Source organism: Anabrus simplex, chromosome 1 (assembly GCF_040414725.1).
Source record: "Anabrus simplex isolate iqAnaSimp1 chromosome 1, ASM4041472v1, whole genome shotgun sequence".
Taxonomy (NCBI): Eukaryota; Metazoa; Arthropoda; class Insecta; order Orthoptera; family Tettigoniidae; genus Anabrus; species Anabrus simplex.
This window is the reverse complement of record NC_090265.1, coordinates 1,540,757,317-1,540,784,526: the sequence shown is the minus strand read 5'-3', so window position 1 is coordinate 1,540,784,526 and position 27,210 is coordinate 1,540,757,317. Positions and strand designations below refer to the sequence as shown.

At 40.0% G+C, this 27,210-nt stretch overlaps 1 protein-coding gene across 7 annotated transcripts in view; it reads left to right on the top strand.

The window, feature by feature from the left end:
• The window catches only part of LOC136858482 (early estrogen-induced gene 1 protein), a 611,382-nt gene that overhangs the window by 119 nt on the left and 584,053 nt on the right, over positions 1-27,210 (top strand). For 4 of the 7 annotated variants that reach the window (XM_067138049.2, XM_067138054.2, XM_067138053.2 and 1 more), the window contains exon 1: positions 70-853. The exons of 1 other annotated variant lie outside the window; for it this stretch is intronic. In XM_067138049.2, coding sequence (XP_066994150.1) covers positions 708-853 — 146 coding nt within the window. In that variant the 5' untranslated portion in view covers positions 70-707. Of the gene's footprint in view, positions 1-69; positions 854-27,210 lie in introns of those variants that run through there. 2 more of the 7 variants (XM_067138050.2, XM_067138052.2) reach the window with 2 other exon arrangements.

Sequence of the window (27,210 nt, the reverse complement as noted above, 5' to 3'; positions counted from 1 at the left end):
ACTTTTGGCCAATGAAATGAACCGTTTTATTTCGCAATTTGACAACTGTAAAACCACTGTAATGGATTCAATAACGAGTGAGTGTGATGTTTGTGTCTGTCCTGTCGTCGTCTGTTAGTGGTTATGTCAGTGTAAAAGTGAAAGTGATTGTGAGAGGAGTTGGTTTGTGTGTTGTGTTCGCTGAGTAAATAAGTTTTACTTAACAAGCATTGAGAGGAGCAATTGACATTTGATATATTTTTCAGCCACGGGTTTTCGTAGGATTTAGAATGCTTCAATTGCCCTTCACTATGCAGTGTAATAGAAGTTTCGTGACATCAGATCGTACCGATAGGCTCTATATGTAATTAGAGTTCATTTTAACATGTCCGTAGCGACGTGAAAATATTCCTAATCCTCTAGCAGAATCGTATTTGGAGGTTAGGGCTACCTAGATTATGGTTACGTTTGGTGTATGTATCGTATGTAACGATGTTACTTCAGGATAACACTTGTGCTGTGCATTGGAAAACCTTAAATTTGGTTGTCTATATTTGAGGAAATATGCTTGTGAATTCATGAAGTCTTGAAGACCTGCGTATGGAAGTTTAAAAACTGAATCGTACAAGTAATGTTTTAATGACGTTGAAAGAATGGATATTTTAACTTGTTTACCATCGTAAACATTTGTTCCGTAAGCTAGAAACTTTGTTGTTCCTACGAATAAAATGGCGTTCATGATGAAGAAGAAGAAATATAAGTTTCAAGTTGAATTATGTTTAGAAGAGCTTACTGCAGTGCCATTTGTAAATGCTGTTTTGTTTGCCAAGGTGCGACTTCTGGATGGAGGTAGTTTCAGTGAAACATCTAGCCGGTGAGTTGGAGAATGAACCCAAATCCTGTGTTTGAATGTTTGCTGCTTGGGGTGTGGGTGATTTTACATTTCAGTTATTGTATTTGTCCCTGGTATGTATATGTATATATATATATATATAGACTATGTTTGAAGTTTTAATTAGAAAATTTACCTTGCTTGTGGATTAGGTGATTCCTTTTTTTTTTCCATCCAGTGCCCCTTGGTGCAGTTAATAGGCATGGAATGTTTCAGTATCAACTGTACGGTTTCGCTGTCATTCATTCTGTAACTTTGTAGGCCTATCAGCTGTTGCTTTATCACACACTTGGGAGTACTGGTAATAATTATGCACCGGAACCAGTGACATGATTCTTTGATACAGTTTGCGTAGACACACTCTGCTCTTGTCTGTATGGTTTAAGAGTACCAGGAATGTACTAAACCAGTTAACGTTTTTAACCACACGATCATCATACCTGAATTAAGAATTTTTCTTTTAATAAATAACTTGATCCCTCTTGTTGCAGCAACTTGGTATTCAAGGCTACCCATTACATTCTCTGTATGATAAGGACAGGGTATGTGGAACAATGTCTGGGAGTAACTTGGGCGAAGGAGATAAAGAAAGCAAGCAAATAAATTGAATGTGAGAATTGCGTATTGATTGCGGAGTTACGTGATAACATTCACGAGTAGAAATCCTCACATACTTGTCTAAAACTGAAATCCTAGTCCTCATAGTTTGGGATGTTTCGCCTCTTATAGGCAGTTTAAGGTCAAATATTAGCTGCTCATGGCGCGTGGTGGAACAAACAGCTGAAATAATGATCTCCATGTTCATGACAACATTGCAATGTATGCAGTTTACGGGTTCAGTAACTTGTAAAATTCCCATGAACTTGGAAACACTCCTGAATGTGATTATTGAGAAACCTCGTGAAGACCACGACAGTTAATATTGGACATGTCGCAATCTGACACACCACATTGAGTTACTTAGCCTACTGGGTTGGCCTTATTATTGTGGCACAGTCGGTTAGTTGTTGCCCTTCGGTTTTCAACATAGTTTATTCAATCCCGGTCGGTGGTATTGCAGGATGTTTAAATGCAACGGCTCAGCGTTGTTGGCTTCCAGCATGTTAAAGAACTCCTGCGGGACAAAATTGAGACACGTCAGAGTTTCCTTTGTATCTGTAGTACTTGAAGGAATGTTAAAATTAATTCCCTGATTTTTTTATGCTGATAAGGTTAATTATTCCATGTTTTCTATTCCCAATTTTCATACGGTAATATCTGATGAGAATGTTTTCTAGTATGAACAGATAGGAATAATGGCAGGTGTTATATAGGCCTAATGGAGAGATGCAGTTTAAGAAATCAGTGTAGTTGTACTTCCCCTTAGAACAATAACAACTCCCCCTGTGCGTGAAGAAGGTAGAATAACACCCGCGGTATCTCCTGCCTGTTGTAAGAGGCATCTAAAAGGGGCCCAGGGGTTCTGAACTTTGGAGCGTGTATTGGCGACCACGGGGCCCTTAGCCGAGTGCTGGCATTGCCTCCATTTACTTGTACCAGGCTCCTCACTTTCATCTCACCTATCCGACCTTCCTGGGACAACTCTTGTTCTTTTCCGACTCCAAATGAGGTCGAGGGAATTTTTCATTTGTACGCCCTTCGTGGCCCTTTTCTTTCTTTGGCCATACCTTCATTTTTTCAGGTGTCGAATCTCTTCCACATTTTTACTCTGATTAGTGTTAAAACAATAATTACCACTATAATGAACACAGTAAATGATGCTGTTAACTTATCCAGCTTAAGAAGCTGAGTGATGCAAGGTGATTAGAGGGCAGATAATAATAATAATAATAATCGTATGGCCTCAGCTACCGTGTGGAGAGATTTCAATTTGACGCCATCTGGCTGTCTGCTCGTCAATTTCGACGTTCCGTTTTACTCTAGGCCCCCACTAGATGGCAGACCAAGTAAACCGAAACTCTCTTGGGCGTCTATGGCTGAGATTGAATGAATTTTGTCGGGTAAACACCAAATGTGTCACCAGAGATCTTTTACATGCCGACATCGTACGGCATGGAGTGTCGAATGGACTTTTTTCCGCCCTTCAAAAATCCGACTACCTCTGCCGGGTTTGAACCCGCTATCTTGGGATCCGGAGGGCAGATTATACAAGAAGAGCGAGATCTGTCAGAAATTGTGTAGACTTGGTAATCAATTATTTCAGTGTAAGGAGAGATTTACCAAAGCAACAAAGTTTGAGATCAAATAGTTCATTCAGTCGGCTGTAGACTGAACAGTAAATGGCTTAGGCGTATATGTCTAACAAGAATGTTGGGTTCTGTGAATTTCTCCATTCTTCTAATATTTACATGTTACTAGAGGAGATGTTCCAGTGGACCCCATACTTTGGGATAAATGCTAGGAAAGAGAGATGAGATGTCTGGCTCCAAGGCTAAATGGTCTTTGGTTCAAGGCGGTACCGGATCCGAACCCTGGCTGCGTCAGGGATTTTAACCTTTATTGGTTAATTCCTCTGGCTCGGGGGGCTGGCTGTGTTGTCTTCATTCATTAGAATTCATCTTAGATAGGGCCTCAATTCTCACAGACATGCAGGTTACCTACAGGCCATCAAGTCGAAAAAGACCTGCACCAGGCCTCTACGCCATTGCTATTATTATTATTATTATTATTAGAGGAGATGACTTAAAATCATTATAAAATATCAAAGCTATTTATATTAAAACAGTGCTGATGGTTGTATTATTATTTTATTATTAAAATCAAACTGTCTTATCAGCACACACATTTTTAGTTCGTAACCGGTTTTCAGATACCAAGGTCCATCATTGGTGATTAAATAAAAAATATTTAAAACATGCTAATCCACATGGGTGTCTTTTCAAGATAAAATGCAGCCCAGGTGAAATAGACATTAGAAGGGCCGACTGGACATGATGTTAACTGTTTGACTATAATAATAATAATTTCACGTGGCTATTTCTAGTAGAGTGTAGCCCTTGTAAGGCAGACCCTCTGATGAGGGTTGGTGGCATCTGTCATGTGTAGGTATACTTGGGGACAAAACATGACGACCTCACCTCACCCCACTACCCTCCAGCAGCAGCTCGGTGTCTATTAGTGGCTTATAGGATTTACTACGTCTACTGTAGCCGAAATTGCCAAATCGTCTACTGTACTCAATACGAAGAAAGAATAAAGACTGACGAGAGGGAGGAAGAAAGTGGTCTGGCAACCTCTCTGCACCAAAAAAGGATCACTTAGAACTCGTTAACTCAGCAGGGTGCTGAGTGTGATTGACTGCTGGCTTCCATGAACTGAGACCGTCATGTTTTGTCCCCAACTATAACTGCGTGTTACTGTGGTGGAGGATAGCGTTATGTATGGTGTGAGTTACAGGGATGTTAGGGACAGCACAAACACCCAGCCCCCGGGCCAATGGAATTAACCAATGAAGGTTAAAATCCCCGACCCTGCCGGGAATCGAACCCGGGGCCCTCTGAACCTAAAGCCAGTACGCTGACCGCTCAGCCAACGAGTTGGACGTAGTAATAATAATCATCATAATACGAAGAAGACATGACCCATCTGAACACCACATATGGGACAATAAACTGTGTGTATAAGTTTAAATACCTTGACGAGTGGATTCAATCAAACGGACAAGACACAGAGACCTTAGCGGCCAGAGTAGAAAAAAAATGGAGGTAGCTTTCCAAACCACCCAGAACATTTATAACAAAAGATCCTTTTCTATAAATATAAAAATTCATCATTAAGGCCCGTATTCAACAACGGCAGTTACTTGTGCTGTTATCTTAGATTTCCACAACTTTGGTAATATTATATTATCTCGCATAACCCTCAATTATGTATTCACCACAGAATTTATTATCCCGGTTTACCCAAACTAAGTTTTCGTTTCAATCTGAATTTGAACTTTAACTTTTTCATGCTGATGCACGGAAAACAAATGACTACGCGCTGCCACCACTATCGAAATGTAAACTAGTGTTTTATTCCATTCGGGTTCAAACACCACCCCCCGAAATGAAAGGTGACTTGACAAATTTATACAGTATGTACCTATTCTATTCGTACGGGCTGTTTGTGTTAGTATCTCAATGCACTGCCAGAAAATAAGGTGAAAATGATTTTATTCACTGAACATAATATATTCAACAAAGCCTTCAGAAAACATGTATCTACTATATCAGTTTACAACCATGTTTACTAAACATACAGCTTCTAATAAAGAAAAGCGCTCCCATAATCTTGTATCATTCCTATTCGTACAAGCAAATTGAAGTAAACAAAAAATAAAGGGTTCCTGGAATGTCAGTATCTAGTGGAATGTCCCCTAGCCTGTATAACTGCCCGGCATCTTTTCACGTTATATTTTGACTTGCTTTTCATCCACTCGTAGTTCTTTTTCTCATTACAGATGTTACACACTTTTTAATCCATGTTATTGACGGTCTCACTACGCTGCTCAGCACAGTGTTTCATTTTAACAGTCAGCAAATTTTAATTGTCAATCAAGAATGACCTATCAGGCGAGAGGACTTTGTACCTCAGTATGTTTTTTAATTCATTAATCATGATCATTGTCATTTCACTTCATCAAGATTTTTAACTTTTTTTGTGTTATGTAATAATTGTTATGCTACTGAAGATGGCCTTGAGAATAGGCAAAAAACATGTATAGGCCTAGACTCTGTTCCATCTAACAGATGATTTGATTTATATTGATAAGGAGAATTTTATAAATACTTTTTATTTTTAAAATGACATTGTCACTGCATTGAATAAGCCTACACTAATTTCTTGCACATGTTCGGGCTGATTTTCTGCTATTCCTGAAGAATCACACTTTTAAGTTCCTTCTTCATAAGCACACGTTGCCTACGAATATTCCTCTTTAACGTAGCCCAAAGATGTTAGACGGGATTTAAATTCGGAGACTGGGGAGGTGTTCTTAAGCTGCTTAGGAGTTCCAGGTGAACCATGTCTTATTAATGTGAGCATTAGCATGCTGGAACATACGGTATAAACAGGTGGCACCCCCATTTTTGGCACTCTGGTTCATGTTTGCCCTCAGGATTGCATTATAGCCCTCCTTGTTCATTATTCCGTCAATAAAATGTATGTTACCCACACCTCTGGCTGACATACATCCCAAAAGCATTACATACCCACCACTGTATTTTATAGTTGGCAGTGTATTTACCACGTCACTGTCTGTACCAATTTTTCTCCATATTATTTGAATCGTTTGTTTCAGAAACGACACTTCTCCAGCGTACCAAATTGTTCAGAAAACAGGAAAAACTGTCTGTAGTGTGTAATGTCATTTCTATCCTTCCGATATTTATAATGCTTATTCTACTGTTGAAATGACTATGACAGATAGGTTGTTTGTATGAATTAATCCACTACGTTCCTTTACAGACTTTGTTGAAAATGGTGGAGACATGCTGTTTCTGCAACAAACACCATTAATGAGAATGTAAGGAAGTGTAACATTGATTTTAACGTCATTTCAATTTAAAAAGGAACTTTATTAAATAAAGTACAAATTTTGTACTGAGGAAATACAGTGTTTAAACCCATTATTTAATAGTTATTTGTAAGACTTACTTATTTGCCCATATTATGATTAGACCACATTGTATAGAAAAATAAACAGAAGAATACTCCTTTTATGTCCCTTTCCAAAGTTCAAAATATATATAAAACAACACAATATAATACAAGTAACATGTAAGTCTCTTATCTTTGAACAATGCTTCTCACTTCTATTGCGCTGATGTCCATGCAAACAGTTCATTATAAAACTCATGGTGTTCTTCTGGTATGTAAGATTCCAACTTCTTTATGTCTGCTAATTTCTTTTCATTTAATGGAACACAGCCTTGTGGATAAGCAAGTCTAGTCGGTAACCCAGGGAGACAGGTTGCAAAAATAAGCAACATGAAAGTATGAACGCACAGTCCATCAATACAGTATTTTCCTAAGAATGTTTTGCCTCATACTGAAACTCCATAAGCTTGCATCCGGGAGATAGTAGGTTCGAATCCCACTATCGGCAGCCCTGAAAATGGTTTTCCGTGGTTTCCCATTTTCACACCAGGCAAATGCTGGGGCTGTACCTTAATTAAGGCCATGGCCGCTTCCTTCCAACTCCTAGGCCTTTCCTATCCCATCGTCGCCATAAGACCTATCTGTGTCGGCGCGACGTAAAGCCCCTAGCTAAAAAAAAAAAAACCTCCATAAATTGATTTATACGAAACGTGCCTTTTGCATCTCTTTTCACACCTCTTCCTAGTGACTCAAGTGAAGTAAAAACAACACCTCTCCAGGATAAGTGTTCTTTCTGCACAAAACGGAAACTTTCATTCGTGGCTGACAGGCTGAGATATATGGTAGAAGTGTTTTTTTCTGCACAAAATAGTAGCCCTTCGTGCATTAATCATGGCAGTATTAATAACTCATATAGTGTCAAAAAGTGGAGAAGTGCTGTTTCTGCAATAAACGATTCATTTGGATGCCATCTGACCTGAAAAGGTTTATTTTTGTCTCATCAGACCAGATAACATCATTCCGGAATTCATTCTCCTTCTTTATATGCTCCTTAGCGAATGTCAGTCTGAGCCATCTGCCTTTTCTACTTACGTATGGCCTTTTCCAAGGGATTTTTCCATTTAAATCTAAGAATTTCATTTTTTGTCCATATTGAACTGAGAACGTAAGATAGGTAACTTAAAGGGTCCACCTTTTCAGTACAAATACATGTTATGTTTATTTACAACATATTTTTACTTCAATGCCATTTAGTCATCTTCAGCCAAAATGTGAGAAATAGGCATAGGCATATACATGCGTACATGTACATTACACGAAATGTTACATCATTATGATTAAATAAGAGTAAAAGAGACATGAATAGTGAATTACAAGGTCAGAAATTTTTCCATAGTACCCATGCCGATACAGGATCCGACGGACGGTAGAGTTGCTGATTGTCTTTCTGTGAGTCGTCTCAATCCTGGTACATTTAATGTGGAATCTGACTTTATCAGCCAAACAACAAACTGTTCTTCCCTTTCAGTTAAACACTTTCTCCTGGGTTTCCTTGGTGTGTTCTTTATGGTGCCTTTGTTTTACATTTATCAACCATATATTGCATCGTAGAATGTGTTCTATTGACCAGCTGCCCAATCTTTCGTAATGAAAATCCTTTAAGTGCCAATTTAAGTATAGTGTTCTTAAGCTTCGTACTTAACTCTGCACTCCTACCCATCCCAACCACAGATACACTAGGAAGAAGACTAATACACTTGACTAGTTGTATGTTGTCACTGATACTCTTCCGTGCATCGTAAACAAACTGTACGCATCGCCTGCCCATGTGTGATTTCTTTTTAATCCAAATTCCATTTCTGTATTTTGGTCCTAAGATTTTCCTGAGGACTTTTCTTTCTTGATTTTTGATAATCTTCATTCAAGATCTGCCCCAATTAACTTATAATAGTTTCAGATTACATAAAGTGCTTCTGTTTTAACTAGACCTACTGTTATAATATAATTTTGCCTTTTTTGATGTAGTTTTTTTATTGTATCTGTTCCAAGTAATTTTGTAGCCTATGCTCTTTGAAGTTTTGCAATTCTTTCTTTGTTAGCTTGCTGATTTAACCCTACTGTTTCAATAATTTCACCTAGAACTTAAATTTGTCTACATGAGTGATATTTCCATATTTGGTAATTGATGGTTGACTGTTGAAAACTGATCTAGTCCCTTCCAAATATAGTAAGCGCACCTTTTAGCGACAGATTTTCGTTCGAGGGCGAGGAGTAAGGAGGGAGCTCCCCGGTTCCGGTAATATTGCTAAGTGAATGGAAATGAAATCTGAATTGAATCGATAATATTATCGATCGATCTAAATTTTCTAAACCTTCGTTATCTTAAGCCTACAACTGTGTCACACACACACACAATTATACAAAATTATGACATTTCTCGATGCGAATCTTGTTCTTAGCAAGAATTCTATAGTGTGGCTGTGTAAACAACAACAGTACTAGTACGTAAAGTGTACGCCAGATGTCGCACAGCAATGCATGAGCGATTCACGTTTTGTGTTTCAAAGGTTGCCAATACGAATCTCGAAGATAACCGAGGTCGACCGATTCAGCACTAGGGTGTCCATCTATCACTAAAAAGTGCGCGTACTATACTTTGCCTTTTCATAAGGAATTTGGAGTTCTGTTTTGACTGCTATTTCATGGAGTTTTTCTACAAACTGGATTGCTTCCTGTCTGTTGTTAGATAGGATAGCAATGTCATCAACAAATGCTAGGCAATTAAGGTGAATTTTGTTTTGGCTAGGCCTACATCTACCCATAATTATACCTTTAGTTTCATTTTGCCATATCCTAATCACTTCTTCCAGAACTAAATTAAGTAGTAAGGGAGATAGTCCACCCCCTTGTCTGATTCCTGTTTTGATTTCACATGGTTCAGAAATTTCTCCTCAAAATTTTACTTTCAATGTTGTGTTGGTCAGTGTTTGCTTGTTTTCTTCTCAACGTTGAATTCCTCTAGCACGTTAAACACTGACTGTTGGTCTACGGAATTGTATGTATTTTTTTGAAGTCAGTAAATGCGACTGCTGTTTGTCTGGTTTTTCGAATTTGAAGAATGGTTTTGAGGTTGAAAATTTGCTCTACACATGATCTCCCTTTTGGAATTCCTGCCTGATATTCACCAATTAAGTACTCAGTTTGTTCTTCCAACCTATTAAGCAGGTCTTTAGAGAGAATTTTATAGATGATCGACAGAGAATTTCCTCTGTAGTTGTCCATAAGTGATTGGTCCCCTTTCTTATGAAGTGGATGAATTAATGCACACTTCCATTCTTTGGGGATTTTCTCAGTGTGCTAGATGCCCTGTAATATTTCGTGGAGGATCAGTAAACTGACCATTTTTTCCATGGCTCAAAGCGGGACACACTGATTCCAACAGCCTTCACATAATTAGAAATAGGAAAGGATTTCCACCTATCAATACTTATTTATTGCACTTATTATGCTACAGTACCAGTTTTGACCCCCTACATAGGGTCATCTTCAGCTGAACAATACATTCACATCTATATCATGAAGCTATGATTACGATTACATTGTCTAGGGAATGCCATATGATAATAAACATTTGGTCACATCCAAATGGGGCATGTCGAAACGGGAACTGGTGTGTACTACGTGTGACAATGCAATTGTATGTCTATAATGATATGCTTTAGATCTTAAAATTAGTTTATAAAACACATCTCTACTTAAAACTAATGTATATAAAAGATAAATACAATATAATATGTAGGAGCACTTCATGCACATGAACGTTCGTGTCTTGCATGTTGTTCAGTTCATCGGTTGACTTCTGTGTTCAAGTCTTATTTACATAGTTGTACACTTGGTTGCTGTTTCTGGAGTTTAAATGATATGGTTTGCTTGTAAAATTGTCACGAGTGTATAAAAGATTTTATCTTCATGTATATACATAGAATAAAACACTTTCCAATTTTAAAAAAGGGTGCCAGACGTATGGATAGAATTAGGCTAAAATATGTATATTCAGCTCTGCTGTGTGTTGAATCTTGTAGCTTTGTTAAAATCGAATCATGTTGTCCTATGACATCTGTAAAATTTGAGTGGCATTGGGTTCAAAGTAGTGGCTCCTTTCCCATTTATAGCTGTGCAGTTTGACACAGCTATTTTTTTACATGTTAAAGTTGGTATTGCAGTACCTTTCCTTGTGATACATTCCAGTTTACTCATACTTCTCAGAGGATATAAGCTAATTAACTGTAACTGTAACAACTGTGGTGATGGTTTCAAGAACTTATGAAACTCTAAACAATTCTGTGAAAAGTTAAACTTGGTCATTAACAAAGCCTTAAGAGTAGAAAGTTTCAGGTGAGATTTTTCAGATGTCCATAGTTTGTTCATTTGAGAGAAAACTCAACTGAAGCATTAGTTTCAGGAAGAGAAAAAATATACTGTGCCACTATTGAGAGTTGACTGTATCTTATAGTGTTTTCCTTGAAGTGAAGAAAAACCTCCGTCCACCTTTTGTCTACTGTAACTTCTGCAACATTCCAATTGGATGTTTTCTCTACAGTGGCATATTTGGTTAAGCAGGAAAATTCATCAAATAGTTCTGAGTCATTCCCACTGTCAAAAAGATCCTTTACTTGCCACAAAATCACATTTTTCCACATTTTCAGGAACAGTTTTTAGTGATGCCCATTGGAAATTGTTCATGTCTTTAAAATGACCTGACCATTGGTGTAAATACTCTATAGAGGTCTCATAAAAAGTTCCTGCCACTTCAACATTCTTCCTACTTGCTAATCCTTCATCTTCAAGTGCACCAACAAGAACTCTTACCTTATGTGGTAAAAACTTACGAGACAACTTATCTGAAAGATTGTCTTCTAGCTCACTGATGGCTTCCATAACCTCTGTTGCAGAAATTAGCTCACCTTCAATTTTCAATACTACTTTGTGGAAAGAACTGGCTTGTGTGAAGACAAAATTTAACCACACCTCTGAAATAGGATCTTCAAAGAAATGTCTCAAGGAAACCGGACATTTTGTTTGACTTAAGAAGTATGATTTCAGTCGTGGTACATGTCAAGTTTTCTCTTCACTGCCGGCATGAGTGGTAACCACCTTGTTTTGCTATACCCAAGGACTTGTTTATACTCAATTTCCACAAAATCACAGAACTCTTTCAACTGTTCAACTCTGACTGTGTAGATATAAAAGTGAGAGTACACCTTAACGATTATGTTCTCTACATCAATAGGTAAACAATCACAAGAAGACTTTATTTACTCAAACTGTTCAGTTTCCTGAAAGTAGTCTTTTCCTTCCTGACCGTCCAAAATTACTGTTTGTATTATCACCACAAAACCCGATGATTTTACTTGCAATATCATTTTTTACTAGCACTTCTTCCATGTATTTCACATCGTCTGACGTTTCACCGGGTTGTTTCACTTGAACACCGTCATAGGCAGGGATGGCGAACCTTTTCCAGCTAGAGTGCCATTTTAAGTCTGGTTTATTTTTCTCAACTGTTTACTGTGCCACTTATTTTCCTTTAAGGAATGGCTGCGATTACCCCCCCCCCCCGCCCTTCTTCCTTTCCTGATTCCCAAATATATTTCACAATATGATATTAATGAATTGATGAATAATTTATTATTTATTTATTATTCATTTATTAGATATATAACTTGTAAATATATTTGATTGCATGTTCCGTGATCGTATTTTGCAAATACTGCAAAACATACATTTTTAAATTTGTTAGTTTTGAGAATACATAACATTTTGTAAAAAATATATATATAATAAGCTCCCATTGTAACGTACTTCGTCATTAAATATTATCGGATATAAAAATGAAAAATAATAATATTGTCAACGGACTTCAAGTGAAATATCGTTCTCACATTTAGTGTGAAACTTGCAACAAAGTAAGTAACCCTGTAGCAAGTTTCTTCATGGCCGAAAATAGTTGTGGGAGGCTGTGCCACTGTTCAAGTATTAAGTTCTCTAGCTTCTGGAGGGTGTATTCACCATCAACAGCACACTCGATTTTCATCAATGCTTCACCAAGTTATACAGATTTGTTCACCCATGTAAGCGCTTTATTGAAATTCAGTCAACTCCATTTCCATATCATCAACTAAAAATGACCTTAATTTCACTCATTTGTGCATTATGCGGTTTTTGAAATGACGACCAATGTTTTCTTCAAATCTCGAAATCGGAAAAATATCTTGGAAATTAGTTTTTTTGAATTCTGTAATACGTCCACATACTTCTTACAAATACTTTTTGTGTCTTCAAAAGTGAACTGATCTGCAAAATTTAACATCAATTCAAGTTGTACTGTAAGTGAAGGAAAGTACTTTAATGTCTTTATTTCAACATCCCTGAGGAATACTTCACGTTTCTCTGGAACGATTTTATGATCTCAAACAATCTATCTGCAGTATGTCCCTTTCCTTTCTGGTCATTATTCACATCATTGTATACTGCCGTAAAATAACGGGTAAAAATTCAATCGCACAGTCACTTCTGGGAATTCTTCCTGATTTTCTATCATGAAGAAGGTAATTTCGTCCAAGAGCTCGACAAACTCTGGAGTTCTTGCACACGACTCTGCCAGCGAACAGTACTGTACATTATAAGTCCGCCATTTTGAGATTCCACTTCATGTATACTATATGATTTTTCACGAGAGTTTAATCCTGATGTAAACAAGGCATGTCCACGCCTTAGTCAAAGAAAGAGTTGTGATTCGCTGAGCGTGTAGTATCGACGTCCGCCCCGTCAACGTCTCGTGTTCGGACATACAGTGCTGCGCATATGACCTAAAATAGACGAGAAACAGTTTTTGAGCTGTGTGAAACTAAACGGAGGGGTTTGAATGGACATCTACTGCTGATGATTAGGGCCTTTATTTATTTATTTATTTATTTATTTATTTATTTATTTCTGAATATTAAAGAAAGCCATCGTAGGCTAGAGCACAAAATTACACACGTAGGAAGGTTTATCTTAGGACAGCTGTTTGAAATGTCCGCCCGGTAGACTGTAACCTAATAGAATACCAGCTTTCGAATTGAAATGTATATCTCTTATCTTGTAGAGTTTCTATCATGGTAGAGCATATAGCACGATTGGACATGTCAGACGGAACTGTTGATAATTCTGTTACAACATCTATCGAAAAGAAACAACTCAAAAAAGACAATACAATATCCTTCCTATCCATTCACACAGGTTTACGTTCTCTTTTAACAAACTGGAACCCTATGCCCTTTAAAAGTCTGTACAATGTACTTAAACTGAAGGTGGGTAAAGTTTTATCTTTATTTACACTGTCTAATAATTTGCGTAAAGTAGGTGGTTCATTCCGAAAAAAAATTCATGAATTTTCCTTCTAATACCACTTTTGACAATATCGTCATACTTCTCGATTCTTTGAGGTCGTTTACGTTCCTTTCCCGGCGTTGTTAATTTCCCTGTCTTTCTAAACTCTGTCCGCATGTTATGAACCGAACTAGCCGACACACCACACAACTCTGCACTTAGTTTCTCTACCTCTTTTACGGCTAAACCTGGATTCTGTTCACTTATTTTATTAAAAACATTCACTACGCACTGCCTATGGTCACTTCTGAGCGGTTTTCCTCTTTTGTGCTTCACTACACGCGATGGTCCTACCTCTTGCTATAAATACTGACACTGACAGCTGCTGCAAGATGCAACACCTTATCTCCACGCTGTACAGCTTGGGACTTTCCCTCACTATGAGAAGACTTCCTGCATTACACCACGCCTTCTGCCTTCTTATCTCGTTCTTTAATCACTGTTTTATTTAAAAAACATATAGATACACACCGGTATATATGACAACCATATTTTAATTTGATTACGTACTCTTTCAGACTATCTAAATGTAATAAACTAAGATAAAATTAAATTAATGCGACGTACTAATTTTCTTCGAGCTCGTATACAGTCGAGTGAGTGCGACGGTTGCTTCTCCAATCAACTACGTCTATGTCCACGTGCAAAGCCAAGGTGCTCCGCCTATTTGTTTACATCAGGATTAAACTCTCGTGAAAAATCATATAGCGATTATTTAGAGCACGTGCAGATACGAAGTTCAAAAGTTTAATTACCACCGAGGGTACACTTTCAAATGACTTCATATCTTCTTTCGCAGGACTTCCTGGTGTAACATACGATGGAACTGTATAATAGGGTGTTAACTTGTTCTTCTTCTTCTTCTTGAAGAAATTTCACGAACCCATTATGAATACCTACCATACTTGGGGCAGCGTTAATTGATACAGACACAGTTTTCTGTTAGTCAAACCCCATTTTTAATACAAAATATTGCTTCACTTCATTATATCTTTCCCTGTTGTCGTAGTTCGTAAGCTCAGCAATTTAAATAATTCCTCCCTGATCACATTTCCACAAGAAAATGTGATGCGTTCATGTCCGCGCTTTCATCCAGACATAATGAATGCATTTGGGAGTTATCCAAATCAGATTTCTATTGCTCCGAAACATTTTCACTCATTATTATTCTATCCTTAGCGGTATTCCTGCTGGCTGGCATTTTAAAATTCTGTTCATTCTTTGTTTTTTGTTAAGAAAGTCTTCAAATAACGTGTCGGACATCAATAAGAAAGTCTTCAAGTACTCACCGTCAGAAAGTGGTTTCCCATGCTGTACTATGCAGTGAGACATGGAAACAGCCGCACTGATATTATTCCTTGGCCAGAAAGATGATACGAAAGAAATAACTTGGCTCGTTTTGTGTATTGCTTTTTTTTTTTTTTTTTTTTTTTTGAAACGAACTCTCTTCTTTCTTCATTTGTAATGAAAAGAACATTTGAATAGTTCGCCTCGAAATGGCGCTTTACAGTAAAAGAGCGCGATACAACTGTTCTCGAACACAGGCAAGACAAAGCTTTATTGCTTCTTTCTATCAGTCCGAATTCCCTTGTCCACTGTTCTTTAAAAATCTTGTCACTACCATTGTTAAGTTTCTGTTTTTTCGGCACCGAAAACATGTTTGTGAGGTCCGTTTACAAAACCACCAGAAAACGACATGCAATAAACAGTTACACACAAAGCATAATTACGTGCCACTGGCTACCATGTACAAGTCAAACTTCACTGTCTGACTAACTAACTGATTGACTTACGAAAGTGGGCAATAAACGGCTCGCCAGCCGCATCTGACACTGTTATCTCACTTGACTTCCGGACCTATCAGTGTAGCAGAGTTGAAATATTGCACGTCCGAATTAAACTAGAATTTAGATTTTTGATGTTTAATTCTTACACTTAAAACTCTGTGACTATACGATGCACGAGGTATGTATAATCTGTAGTGCATGACGTATGTAAAAACTTTAATATGTTCATGTGGCGTGCCACCAAAATTGTGTTCGCGTGTCACCTAATGACACGCGTGGCATAGGTTCGCCATCCCTGGTCATAGGGGTCATAGAACAGAACAACAACCGGGAACACTTTAACATTCCCGTGGTTCGGGGCATCCATTAGCAGTGTAAAACAATGTGCCTGTCCGAGTTGTTTGACTTGTAATTACTAGAGTCCGGAAGTTCAGGCATTTAATTTTGCTAAAATAGGCAGGAAAATAGGCACTTAAGATTTAGGAAATAGGCAGTAAAATAATTAAAATAGGCATTTACAATGACAACAATTGGGCACTAAAATAAAAAGATTCCTTAATGTAAGCTATGTAACACACATCTGCATGACATTTTAGTACTCAATCTCACATCTCCCTGTGGGTGGAGATGATTGAATAACGTCAACGGTATCCCCTGTATGTCGTAAGATGAGGCGACCAAGGCCCCTCGACTTGTGGGAGTGTGGGTTGGCGACCACTGTTCCCCTAGCTGAGTCTGGCGTTGCTTCCTCTTGTGTCAGGTTCCTCGCATTTACCTTTCCTGGTTACCAAGTTGTTTTCCTCTCAAAACAATAATCACCACCAGCGCTGAATTCACGTAGCAAGGACGTGCCGTGGCAACCGTCATATCATTTATGTAAATGTTACTTTGTATCTATTAAGCTAAAGTGATTTTTTTCTTTATTATTAATACAGTAGATTGGAATTATGTAGTTTTTCTTTCCAATGATTAATTTTACACATAACTAATAGAAAAAAATATCTACAACTTAAAAAGGCAAAAAAGGGCATTAAGTCCCCAAATAGGCTACGGAAGCTAAAATAGGCACACACAAAAAAGCAAAATAATAGGTGATCCTACAGTTCCCAAACGTACGAAAACGTGTTTGTTTCTATGTTACACTTCGGTATATCCACCTAGATAGAAAAAGGCATTTTGCCTAACTTCCGGACTCTAGTAATTACACATTCACATTTTGTCCGTGCATATCTGAATTTGGGCTCGAAACATGTTTGGAGAAGTCTCGAAGCGCAGTGACATGAGCGAAGGCTTTGATTTTCTTTAGCTGTATGGTAAGCCCAGGCTCCTTCAGCAGCTGCGATTTCCAAGTCCTTGGACGTAGGTGTTGCACTCTTGAAAAAACTCGTCAATGCTTTACTTGAACTTGCAGTACTTTCAGCAGATTTGTTTGGTAGATTGCAAATGTTTGGTTATATCATGTCCACCTCCATGTGCAGCGCTAAATGCCGCCCCACAAGACTGACATCGAACATCACTGTCGGATATTGTTCTCTTAATAATGGGAGTTTATTTTGCAAATCCGTATTAAATATGCATTTGCGTTTAGGCATTGTGCAATCACAGAAAAGAAACCAAACGTTCCAAACCACACCACATCAAGCCAGGAAGCAGGAACTATTGTGAAATCTGAACCTATTGTGTACCTGACATAGTGGTACTACTCGCAATTAAAGGCGACCCATGGTGTTCCCCGCGTGATGGTATTAATCACAAGTATGTTCATGGTTCTAGTTCAATCGTCCCTTGGTCGCCCCTTTTAGTCGCCTCTTACGACAGACCCCCACAGGGGGTTGTGTGTTTGATCCGCGAGAGCTATTTTATTTCGCTCAAGTCCGCCGGCAAACTGGTTAGGACCCACCTATCCGCCACGTGGGAGTATTACCTCTCCCTTTGCTACACCAGTGTAGTAAGTTCGTGGCAAAATAAACTTTTTTTTTTTTGCTAGTTGCTTTACGTCGCACCGACACAGATAGGTCTTATGGCGACGATGGGACAGGAAAGGGCTAGGAGTGGGAAGGAAGCGGCCGTGGCCTTAATTAAGGTACAGCCCCAGCATTTGCTTGGTGTGAAAATTGGAAACCACGGAAAACCATCTTCAGGGCTGCCGACAGTGGGAGCAAAATAAACTTAAAATGGAATTGGAAATTCTATACATGAGAGCAGATTTTCGATCTGTGTACGATGCTGTACGCCTTTTTCAAGTTTTACTTCAAAATAACTTAGGGGCCACATTTAGTGACATAATAAAATTACTGAAACTCATTATAACAGTGCCGATGAAAACATCGGAAGCTGAACGTTGTTTTTCTACGTTGAAGATGATAAAGACTTTCTTACGTAGTTCAATGAGTGAGGAATGCAATGCTCTCGATTGAGAAGGAATTAGGGATATGAAGGATTTGAACGATTCTGTCGTAGACAAATTTGCTCCAATGAAAGAGAAAAGAATGGACTTCATGTACAAGCAGTCTGCATAGGTGAGCTATGTTTTGATTTCCAATATTGAACCCCCAGAGTCGAGAGCCACCAGCCGCCACTGCTCCCTAGCTACGTTCGGATTGCGAGAAATGAACATGTGCGTGAAGCTACAAAAGAAGCGGTATTTTTACCACCTACACCCCTGAATGTACAAACTAGAGATATTTGTTCTTAGGTTCGTCGAAGTATGTTCATGGAGTGGTTTGCTATCCGAACCCCCCCAAAACTGAGAGTATTTACGAAGGCCGCTTTGTGTAGGCTGAGGATAGGCATGGAAGATCTAGGCACTCTTACTTCCTAAAGAAGGAATTCACTCCCCACCCTACTCCTAGTGTATTCTTGTGGTACTGACTTCACCGTGCCCACATCCTTAGAGTGTGCGCTGATCTCTCTGGCTTAAGACGGAACCTCGGCCTACACCAGACACTCGAACTCACACTGGTCAATGACGCGAATATTGCTGATCTCGTCATTCGCTTTATGTGTGAGATTGGATAAATCAAGAACATATACATTTCAAAGTTACATTTTGATGCGTTGTTGACCTTTTCCGCTTAATGAAATATTTTTTGTTTTATTTTAATATCTTGTTCAAATTGCTCAGTTGAATAAAATACTTTTATTTTAATTTTTGTCTCCATTTAATTTGGATGATTGATTACCAAGTTGTACTTCATCTTAAAAACAAAAGTCACCACAACCACTCCAATGCGTGACCGACCATCATTGTGGTCCAAGTGAAAGCAGGACTCGTCCGAAATCATGCTGTGTTGCTGATCTGCACGCCGGTTTGTGTGTGTTCGCGAGCCCATTGAAGCGCGAAACGTCGTTGGTCCAGGGTCAAGGAGTAACGTGCAACTAGTCTCGCCCAATGCAGACGTTGAACTGTGGACCAGTTCCAGCAGTTACGCTAACACTGTACGATCCTTCATTATCACGTGAAGATGTCTGTAATCCCGTCGTATCTTGTCGCTTTGTAATCAACTGCCGAATCTTCATACGTCCGGTTCTCTTCGGTCCACTTTTTCCACGCTCATGTCGCAATCGTGACATTTTGTCGCGTACGAATAGCACTAAAACCAACCTTCACACGGGGTTATCATTCGTTCTCGTCCAAAAACAGTTGTTTATACTGTGCCTTTTGAGTAGGAAGAGGCGTGATGGTTCTACGAGAAAGATTTACAGCCTTGTGGCTCTGATACACTAATTGCTTGGTATCTAAAAAGTCCTCTATACGCCAAAGATGACAGTCGAGAAGGTTGCTGCGTCCGGGAAACTTAATTCCTTGCCTTCTTATATTTAACATTTAATTAGCGCGTCCGTACATGGTATTTAGAGTACATTGTACGTATATTGCAATGATGCACGAACTCAGGAGTTTCTTTGGATGGCGGATTGCATTCGATATATTGATATCGATACATATCGCGACGTCACTGCGGCCTTCGAGGAATATCGATGTACCCTTGTTCTTGTTGATGTTGTCACATAATTCTTTAAAATGGAGTACACAATTCAACAATGTGTATTAATTGTGAAGAATTATTGGCTCACCAATTCTGTTACCACCACACAAAGAGCTTACCGACGTGAGTACGGTGTTCGTTATGTTCCTGCTTGAGAGACAATTCTAATGTTAGTGGAGAAGCTGGAACGAAGGGAAGCATAATCCGCCATCAGTAGTGCCACAGCGCTCTCTCTATATGTTTGTGAGCGATTGCTTCGCTTCCCACAAAAGGCTTTACGCCGTCTGTCGCAAGAGACCGGCTACTCGGTAGTGATGTGCCAAAGAGCAGCAAGACATAACTTATGCTCAGAACACAAGGATATGGGCATCAGAAAATCCTCATGTGTTCTACGAGACATCACTTCATCCAGATAAAATTGTGGAGTGAGGTGTGCAGTATCCGGTCACAGGGTCATTGGTCTTTGACGAAACTGTTCATACATATGCGTATAAGAACATTTCTACGGATTCGTGGAGCAGCTAGAAGACATCGAACTTACGCAGGGATATTTCCAACAGGATGGCGCCACATGCCACACTTCCATTTAATCTATGAAACATTAAGTATCTTGAAAACCGTGTTATCTTTAACGATTTTTGGCCTACAAGATCAACAGACTTGACGTCAGCAGATTATTTTCTGTGGAGCCATCTCAGTGGAAGAGTCTACAGAAACAAACCACGAACCATCCAAGATCTCCGGAGAAACATCACAACCGACATGCTCAGACGCGTCTCTGAAAACATGGTGATGCGGGCAAGAATGTCTCTCCAGGAGGAGGGCGAGGGCACTTCCAACACGTCTTTTAATTGTCGTTATTTCTCCAAGAGATGACCTCTCATTTCAACTTGGGAACGTTTATGTTCTCTTATTCATTCACATATTAGACTGAATTAAGAAGTGGGACATCCCGCTGAAACACCCTGTAGTTCGTGAACCATGGGCATCTCCTCAGTGGCCTACTAAGAGGTCTTGGAGTCGGGATACTGTTTGCTATGGAATGGTATTGGACATATTCTGAGTAATGGCTCTCCTTATGTTCAGGCGGCTTGGACTATACAATCCACCCCTGCTCCTTAACACATTAGAGAAGAGATCCTCACTGGGACTATGTGTAAATAGGGTAGCGTCCCGCTTAAAATAATTTCCCGAGCTCAGAACATTTTACACAAGCCTCGGAGTAACGGAGTCTCCTTTCCATTTGACAGAGAAGGGAATGCTTGGAAACAACTTGGCGAAGAAAATTGAATTCCATTGGGAGCTATCGATATAAATGGAGCTTATGGAAGAACGAAAGTAGAACGAGTCAGCAAAGAGGCGTCTGGAAGTGTTAGGAGTTAATGCTATTCGGATAAGGGGAGATAATGAAGAAGTAGGAGATTATAAACTATTCTTAACAGGTGTTAAAAGGGAAGGGCAGAGTGAGGGTACTATTGCACGCAACATAGTTCCCGTGAGGCACGAAAATGAGCGAATGATGTGGGTAGATTTAGCTGTTGGAGAAATTAGGAAAATTGTCTGTCTACTCTGGTGTGGGTTACTGTAGTCACGTCCTAGCCCGTGAACCATGGGCAACGGCTGAGTGGCCTAGTAAGTGGTCCTGAGAGTCGGGACACCAGTTGCTATGGAATGGGAGTGGGCATCTCGGACATATTCTGAGCCATGGCCCTCCTTGTGCTCAGGCGGCTAGGACTATACAATCCACCGGTGGTCCATAACCCGTTAGAGGAGTGATCCTCACTTGTATATGTGTAAGTAGGGTAGCATCCTGCTTCATGAATTTACCGAGCTCAGAACGTTTTAAGCAAGCCTCGGATCTATGGGAGTAACGGAGTCCCACTCCCATTTGACAGGCGAGGGATTCCTTGGAAACAACTTGGTGAACGAAATGGAATTCGATGGGGAGCTATCGATATTAATGGGGCTTATGGAAGAAAAGAAGTAGAACTGGTTGAGTCAGCAAAGAGGATGCATATGGATGTGCTAGGAGTAAGTGGTATTCGGGTGAGGGGAGATAACGAAAATGAGATAAGAAGTTAAAGTGTACTTGACGGGTGTTAGAAAGGGAAGGGCAGAGTATGGGGTAGAGCTGTTTATCAGGAATACCATTGCACGCAACGTAGTTTCTGTTAGGCACGTAAATGAGCTAATGATATGGGTAGATTTTGCAGTTGGAGGAATTAGGACGAGAATTGTCTCAGTGTATTCACCATATGAGGGTGCAGATGAGGATGAAGTTGACAAATTTTATGAAGCATTGAGTGACATCGTGGTCAGGGTCAGCAGCAAGGATAGAATAGTGCTAATGGGCGAATTCAATGCGAGAGTTGGAAATTGAACTGAAGGATATGAAAGGGTGATTGGTAAATGTGGGGAAGATATGGAAGCTAATGGGAATGAGAAGCGTTTGCTGGAATTCTGTGCTAGTATGGGTTTAGCAGTTACGAATAAGTTCTTCAAGCATAAGGCTATTCACCGCTACACATGGGAGGCTAGGGGTACCAGATCCATAAAAGGCTATATCTTAACCGACTTTGAATTCAGTAACTCTGTTAGGAATGTACGAGTTTTCCGGGGGTTTTTCGATGATACAGACCACTATGTGATCTGTAGTGAAGTAAGTATCTGTAGGCCCAGTGTCGAGAAAGTGAAATCTGTCTGCAAACGAATAAGGATAGAAAATCTCCAGGACGAGGAAATTAGAAGTACATGGACGTGATTAGTGAGAAGTTTCGAACAGTAAGCAGGATACAGAAAGAGAATGGGTGGCATACAGGGATGCTGTAGTAGAAACAGCAAGGGACTGCCTAGGAACAACTGTGTGTAAAGATGGGAAAATGCGAACATCTTGGTGGAATGATGAAGTGAAAGCAGCTTGTAAACGTAAAAAGAAGGCTTATCAGAAATGGCTCCTGACAAGGCCGAGATTTTGGTAATAACATGGAAAGGCTAGGTCAAGCAGCAGGGAAACCTTTCCGGACAGTAATAAAGAATCTTAGTAATGGAGGGAAAAAGGAAATGAACAGTGTTTTGATTAATTCTGGTGAACTCATAATAGATCCCAGGGAATCACTATAGCGGTGGAGGGAATATTTTGAACATCTTCTGAACGTAAAAGGAAATCTTCCTGGTGGTGTTGCAAACAGCCAAGCTCATGGGGAGGAGGAAAAGGATGTTGATGAAATTACGCTTGACGAAGTGGAAAGGATGGTAAATAAACTCCATTGTCATAAAGCAGCAGGAATAGACCAGAAATGATGAAGTATAGTGGGAAGGCAGGGATGAAATGGCTTCATAGAGTTGTAAGATTAGCATGGAGTGTTGGTAAGGTACCTTCAGATTGGACAAAAGCAGTAATTGCACCTATCTATAAGCAAGGGAACCGGAAGTATTGCAAAAACTATCGAGGTATCTCATTGATTAGTATACCAGGCAAAGTATTCACTGGCGTCTTGAAAGGGAGGGTGCGATCAGTAGTTGAGAGGAAGTTGGATGAAAACCGGTGTGGTTACAGACCACAGAGGGGCTGTTAGGATCAGATTTTCAGTATGCGCCAGGTAATTGAAAAAATGCTGCGAGAGGAACAGGCAGTTGTGTTTGTTTCGTAGATCTAGAGGAAGCATATAACAGGGCACCGAGGGAAAAGATGTTCGCCATACTGGGGAACTATGGAATTAAAGGTAGATTATTAAAATCAATCAAAGGCATTTATGTTGACAATTGGGCTCAGTTAGGATTGATGGTAGAATGAGTTCTTGGTTCAGGGTACTTACATGGGTTAGACAATGCTCTAATATTTCACCTTTGCTGTTCGTATTTTACATGGATCATCTGCTGAAAGGCATAAAATGGCAGGGAGGGATTCAGTTAGGTTGGAACGTAGTAAGCAGTCTGGCCTATGCTGACGACTTTGTCCTAATGGCAGATTGTGCCGCAAGCTTCCAGTCTAATATCTTGCAACTCGAAAATATGTGCAATGTGTATGGTATGAAAATTAGCCGTTCGAAGACTAAATTGATGTCAATAGGTAAAAAATTCAACAGAATTGAATGTCAGATTGTTGATACAAAGCTGGAACAGGTAGATAATTTCAAGTATTTAGGATGTGTGTTCCCCCAGGATTGTAATATAGTGATATTGAATCAAGGTGCAGTAAAGCTACTGCAGTGAGCCGCAGTTGCGATCAACAGTATTCTGTAAGAAGGAAGTCAGCTCCCAGATGAAATTATCTTTAATTGGTCTGTTTTCAGCCCAACTTCGCTTTACGGGAGCGAAAACTGGGTGGACTCAAGGATATCTTATTCATAAGTTAGAAGTAACAAACATGAAAGTAGCGAGAATGATTGCTGGTAGAAACAAATGGGAACAATGGCAGGAGGGTACTTGGAATGAGGAGATAGACTAATTTAGGAATTAACTCGGTGGATGAAGCTGTACGCATAAACCGGCTTCGGTGGTGGGGTCATGTGAGGCGAATGAAGGAGGCTAGGTTACCTAGGAGAATAATGGACTCTGTTATGAAGGGTAAGAGAAGTAGAGTAGACCAAGATGACGATGGTTAGATTCATTTTCTAACGATTTAAAGAAAGAGGTATAGAACTAAATGAGGCCACAGCTCTAGTTGCAAATAGAGGATTGTTGCGACGTTTAGCAAATTCATAGAGGCTTGCAGATTGAACGCTGAAAGGCATAAAAGTCTTTAATGATAATGTATGTCTGTCTACTCACCATGTGAGGATGCAGGTGATGAAGAAATTGACAAGTTTTATAAAGTAAAGTAAACTCGTGTCCTCATCCTGAGGTGGTGCAGCTCTTTTCAGGCACACCCCCATTGGAGGCGAGCTTCATGTACCATTTCAACCACATACCAGCCCTCCTGCCATTCTTAAATTCCTGGCAGTACCGGGAATCGAACCCGGGGCCCCGAGGACGGCAGCTAATAACACTAACCGTTACGCTACGGAGGCGGACGACAAGTTTTATGAAACACCGAGTGACTTCGAAGTCAGGGTTACCTACAAGGATAGGATAGTGTTAATGGACAATTTCAATACGAGAGTCGGAAATACAACTGGAAGATACGAAAAGGTGATGGGTAAAGGTGGGGAAGATATGGAAGCTAATAGGAATGGGATGCGTTTACTGGACGTCTGTGCTAGTATACGATTGGCAGTTATAAATATATTCAATCATAAGGGTATTGGCACCAGATCCATAATAAACCATATCATAACCGACTTGTAATTCAGGAAATCTGTTAGGAATGTGCGGATATTCCGGAGATTTTTTGATGATACAGACAACTATCCATCTGACCTCTAGCGAAATATCTCTAGGCGTAGGATAGAGAAATTGTAATCTGGCTGCAGACGAATAAGGGCAACAAACAGGTTCAGGATATAAAAAAAGAATGGGTGGCATACCGGAAAGCTATAGTAGAAACAGGATGGGAATGCCTAGGTGTGACAGTATGTAAAGATGAGAGGGAAAGCAGACATCTTGGTGGAATGATAAGGGGGAGCAGCTTGTAAACGTAAAAAGAAGGCGTATTAGTAATTGCTCCAAACAAGGACTTATACAGACGTAGATGAAAGAAACACAGCGAAACATATAATGTTGAAACCAAGAAGAAGTCGTGTGAAGATTTCGATAATGATCTGTAAAGGTTAGGGCAAGCGGTAGGGAAATCTTTCTGGACAGTAATAAAGTGACACGATTTTGTTGTCCAAATATCCAGGAGGCCACGAACCTGCTACGCAGGCGTAGCAGGGGGAGAGGTGATACTCTCACGTGGCGCGTCCCAGGTGGCTGATAGGGGGTCCTAACCGGCTTGCCGGCGGACTTGAAGGAAATAAAATACCTCTCGCGGACCAAACACACTTCCCCCTGCGGGTGGGGGACGCACATGTAGAATACACCCGCGGTATCCCCTGCCTGTCGTAAGAGGCGACTAAAAGGGGCGACCAATGGCTGACTGAATTAGAACCATGAAACTAATTTTGAATCGTACCATCACGCGGGGAACACCATAGGTTGCCTGTACTTGCGAGTAGTACCACTAAATTCGGTACGAAATAGGTTTGTGATTAGTAGCAGTAAAAGCCTGGCCTGGTGGATTCCAGTACCCGTGCGTCGTACCCATGTGTGCAACACCGCGGGTCTGGGCGTAGCCTGTGAGTTGTACCACTATATGAGCAGCACCGTGGGTCTGCGTGGCCTGTGATTAGTACCCACTATGTGAGGAACACCACGGGAATACCGGCGCCCGTGTTTAGTACACCTAGGTGGGGAACCTTCTCGGTTTGCGTTGACTCTGAGTTGGGCCATTGTGTGAGACACACCATAGGTCTGCGTTACTTGTACGTATTGCAATACTTGTGATTAGTACCATCTTTTGTGGAACACCGTGAGTCTTCGCTCCTTCTGATTAATACCCCAAAATGACACATACCATGGTTCTATTTTACTCGCGACATGTACCATTCTGTGGGGGCCTTAGACGTGGATTTTGCACCCCCTTTAGACACCAAGCATCATTGTGCTTTATAAGTGGTTCGTTGGTCGGTAATAATGTTATTTTCGATCTGTATTGAATCCGATCCACTGGTTTTTGTTTGTTTGTTTTGTGTTTTGTTGAGTTCCTGTCCATCCATTCATTCTTCATGCCATATTTTATTTTTAATTTGGTCAGTGGATGCCTTTGCAATTTTTGTTCTTTCATTTCGTACCATTAGGGGCCGATGACCTCGATGTTAGACCCCTTAAAACAACAAGCATCATCATCATCATCAATATCCAGGAGGAGATGGACACGCTGAAAGTCACGTTCAAGGGTAATGGTTACAATGGTGCACAGATTCATAGAACCCTGCATCCCAGGGGGAGAACTAAACAAAGCTCACAGATAGAAGTGAAGGGAACTGCCTGCCTGCCTGCCTGCCCGCCTTACATTCACAATACCACTGACAGAATGGCCAAGGTCCTCCGCAAGTACAATATAAAAACCTTGTTGGCACCGTCACTAAAATTGCTCACAGTTTAGGTTAGGTAAAAGCAAAGACAAATTGTCCCAACTATTACACCCTGGGTTGTACAAAATTCCCTGTACTTGCGGCAAGGTATACATTGGCCAAACATGCCGGTCCATTGAGACTCACATCAAGGAACACCAAAGAAATATCCGTCTCAACCAGCCAGACAAGTCGGCAATAGCTGAGCACGCCCTATCGTTGGGTAATGATGTCGTGTTCCAAGATGTTCGAGTTCTTACGCACAATAAACACTATAGGACTATGATTATACTGGAAGCTATGGAAATACGTAAAAATCCTAAGAATTTCAACAGGGACACCGGCTATCAAGTAATGCGTGGTTGCCAGCCATTAAGGATTTACGTAGGTAGTTCTCTTGCCTGTCCCTTCTATATTATTTCGTTTCGGTGTTTTCCAAATTCGTACATTCAGCACCAGTTGCTTCATTCCAATTTATGTGTTAATGTAATACTTTAATAACG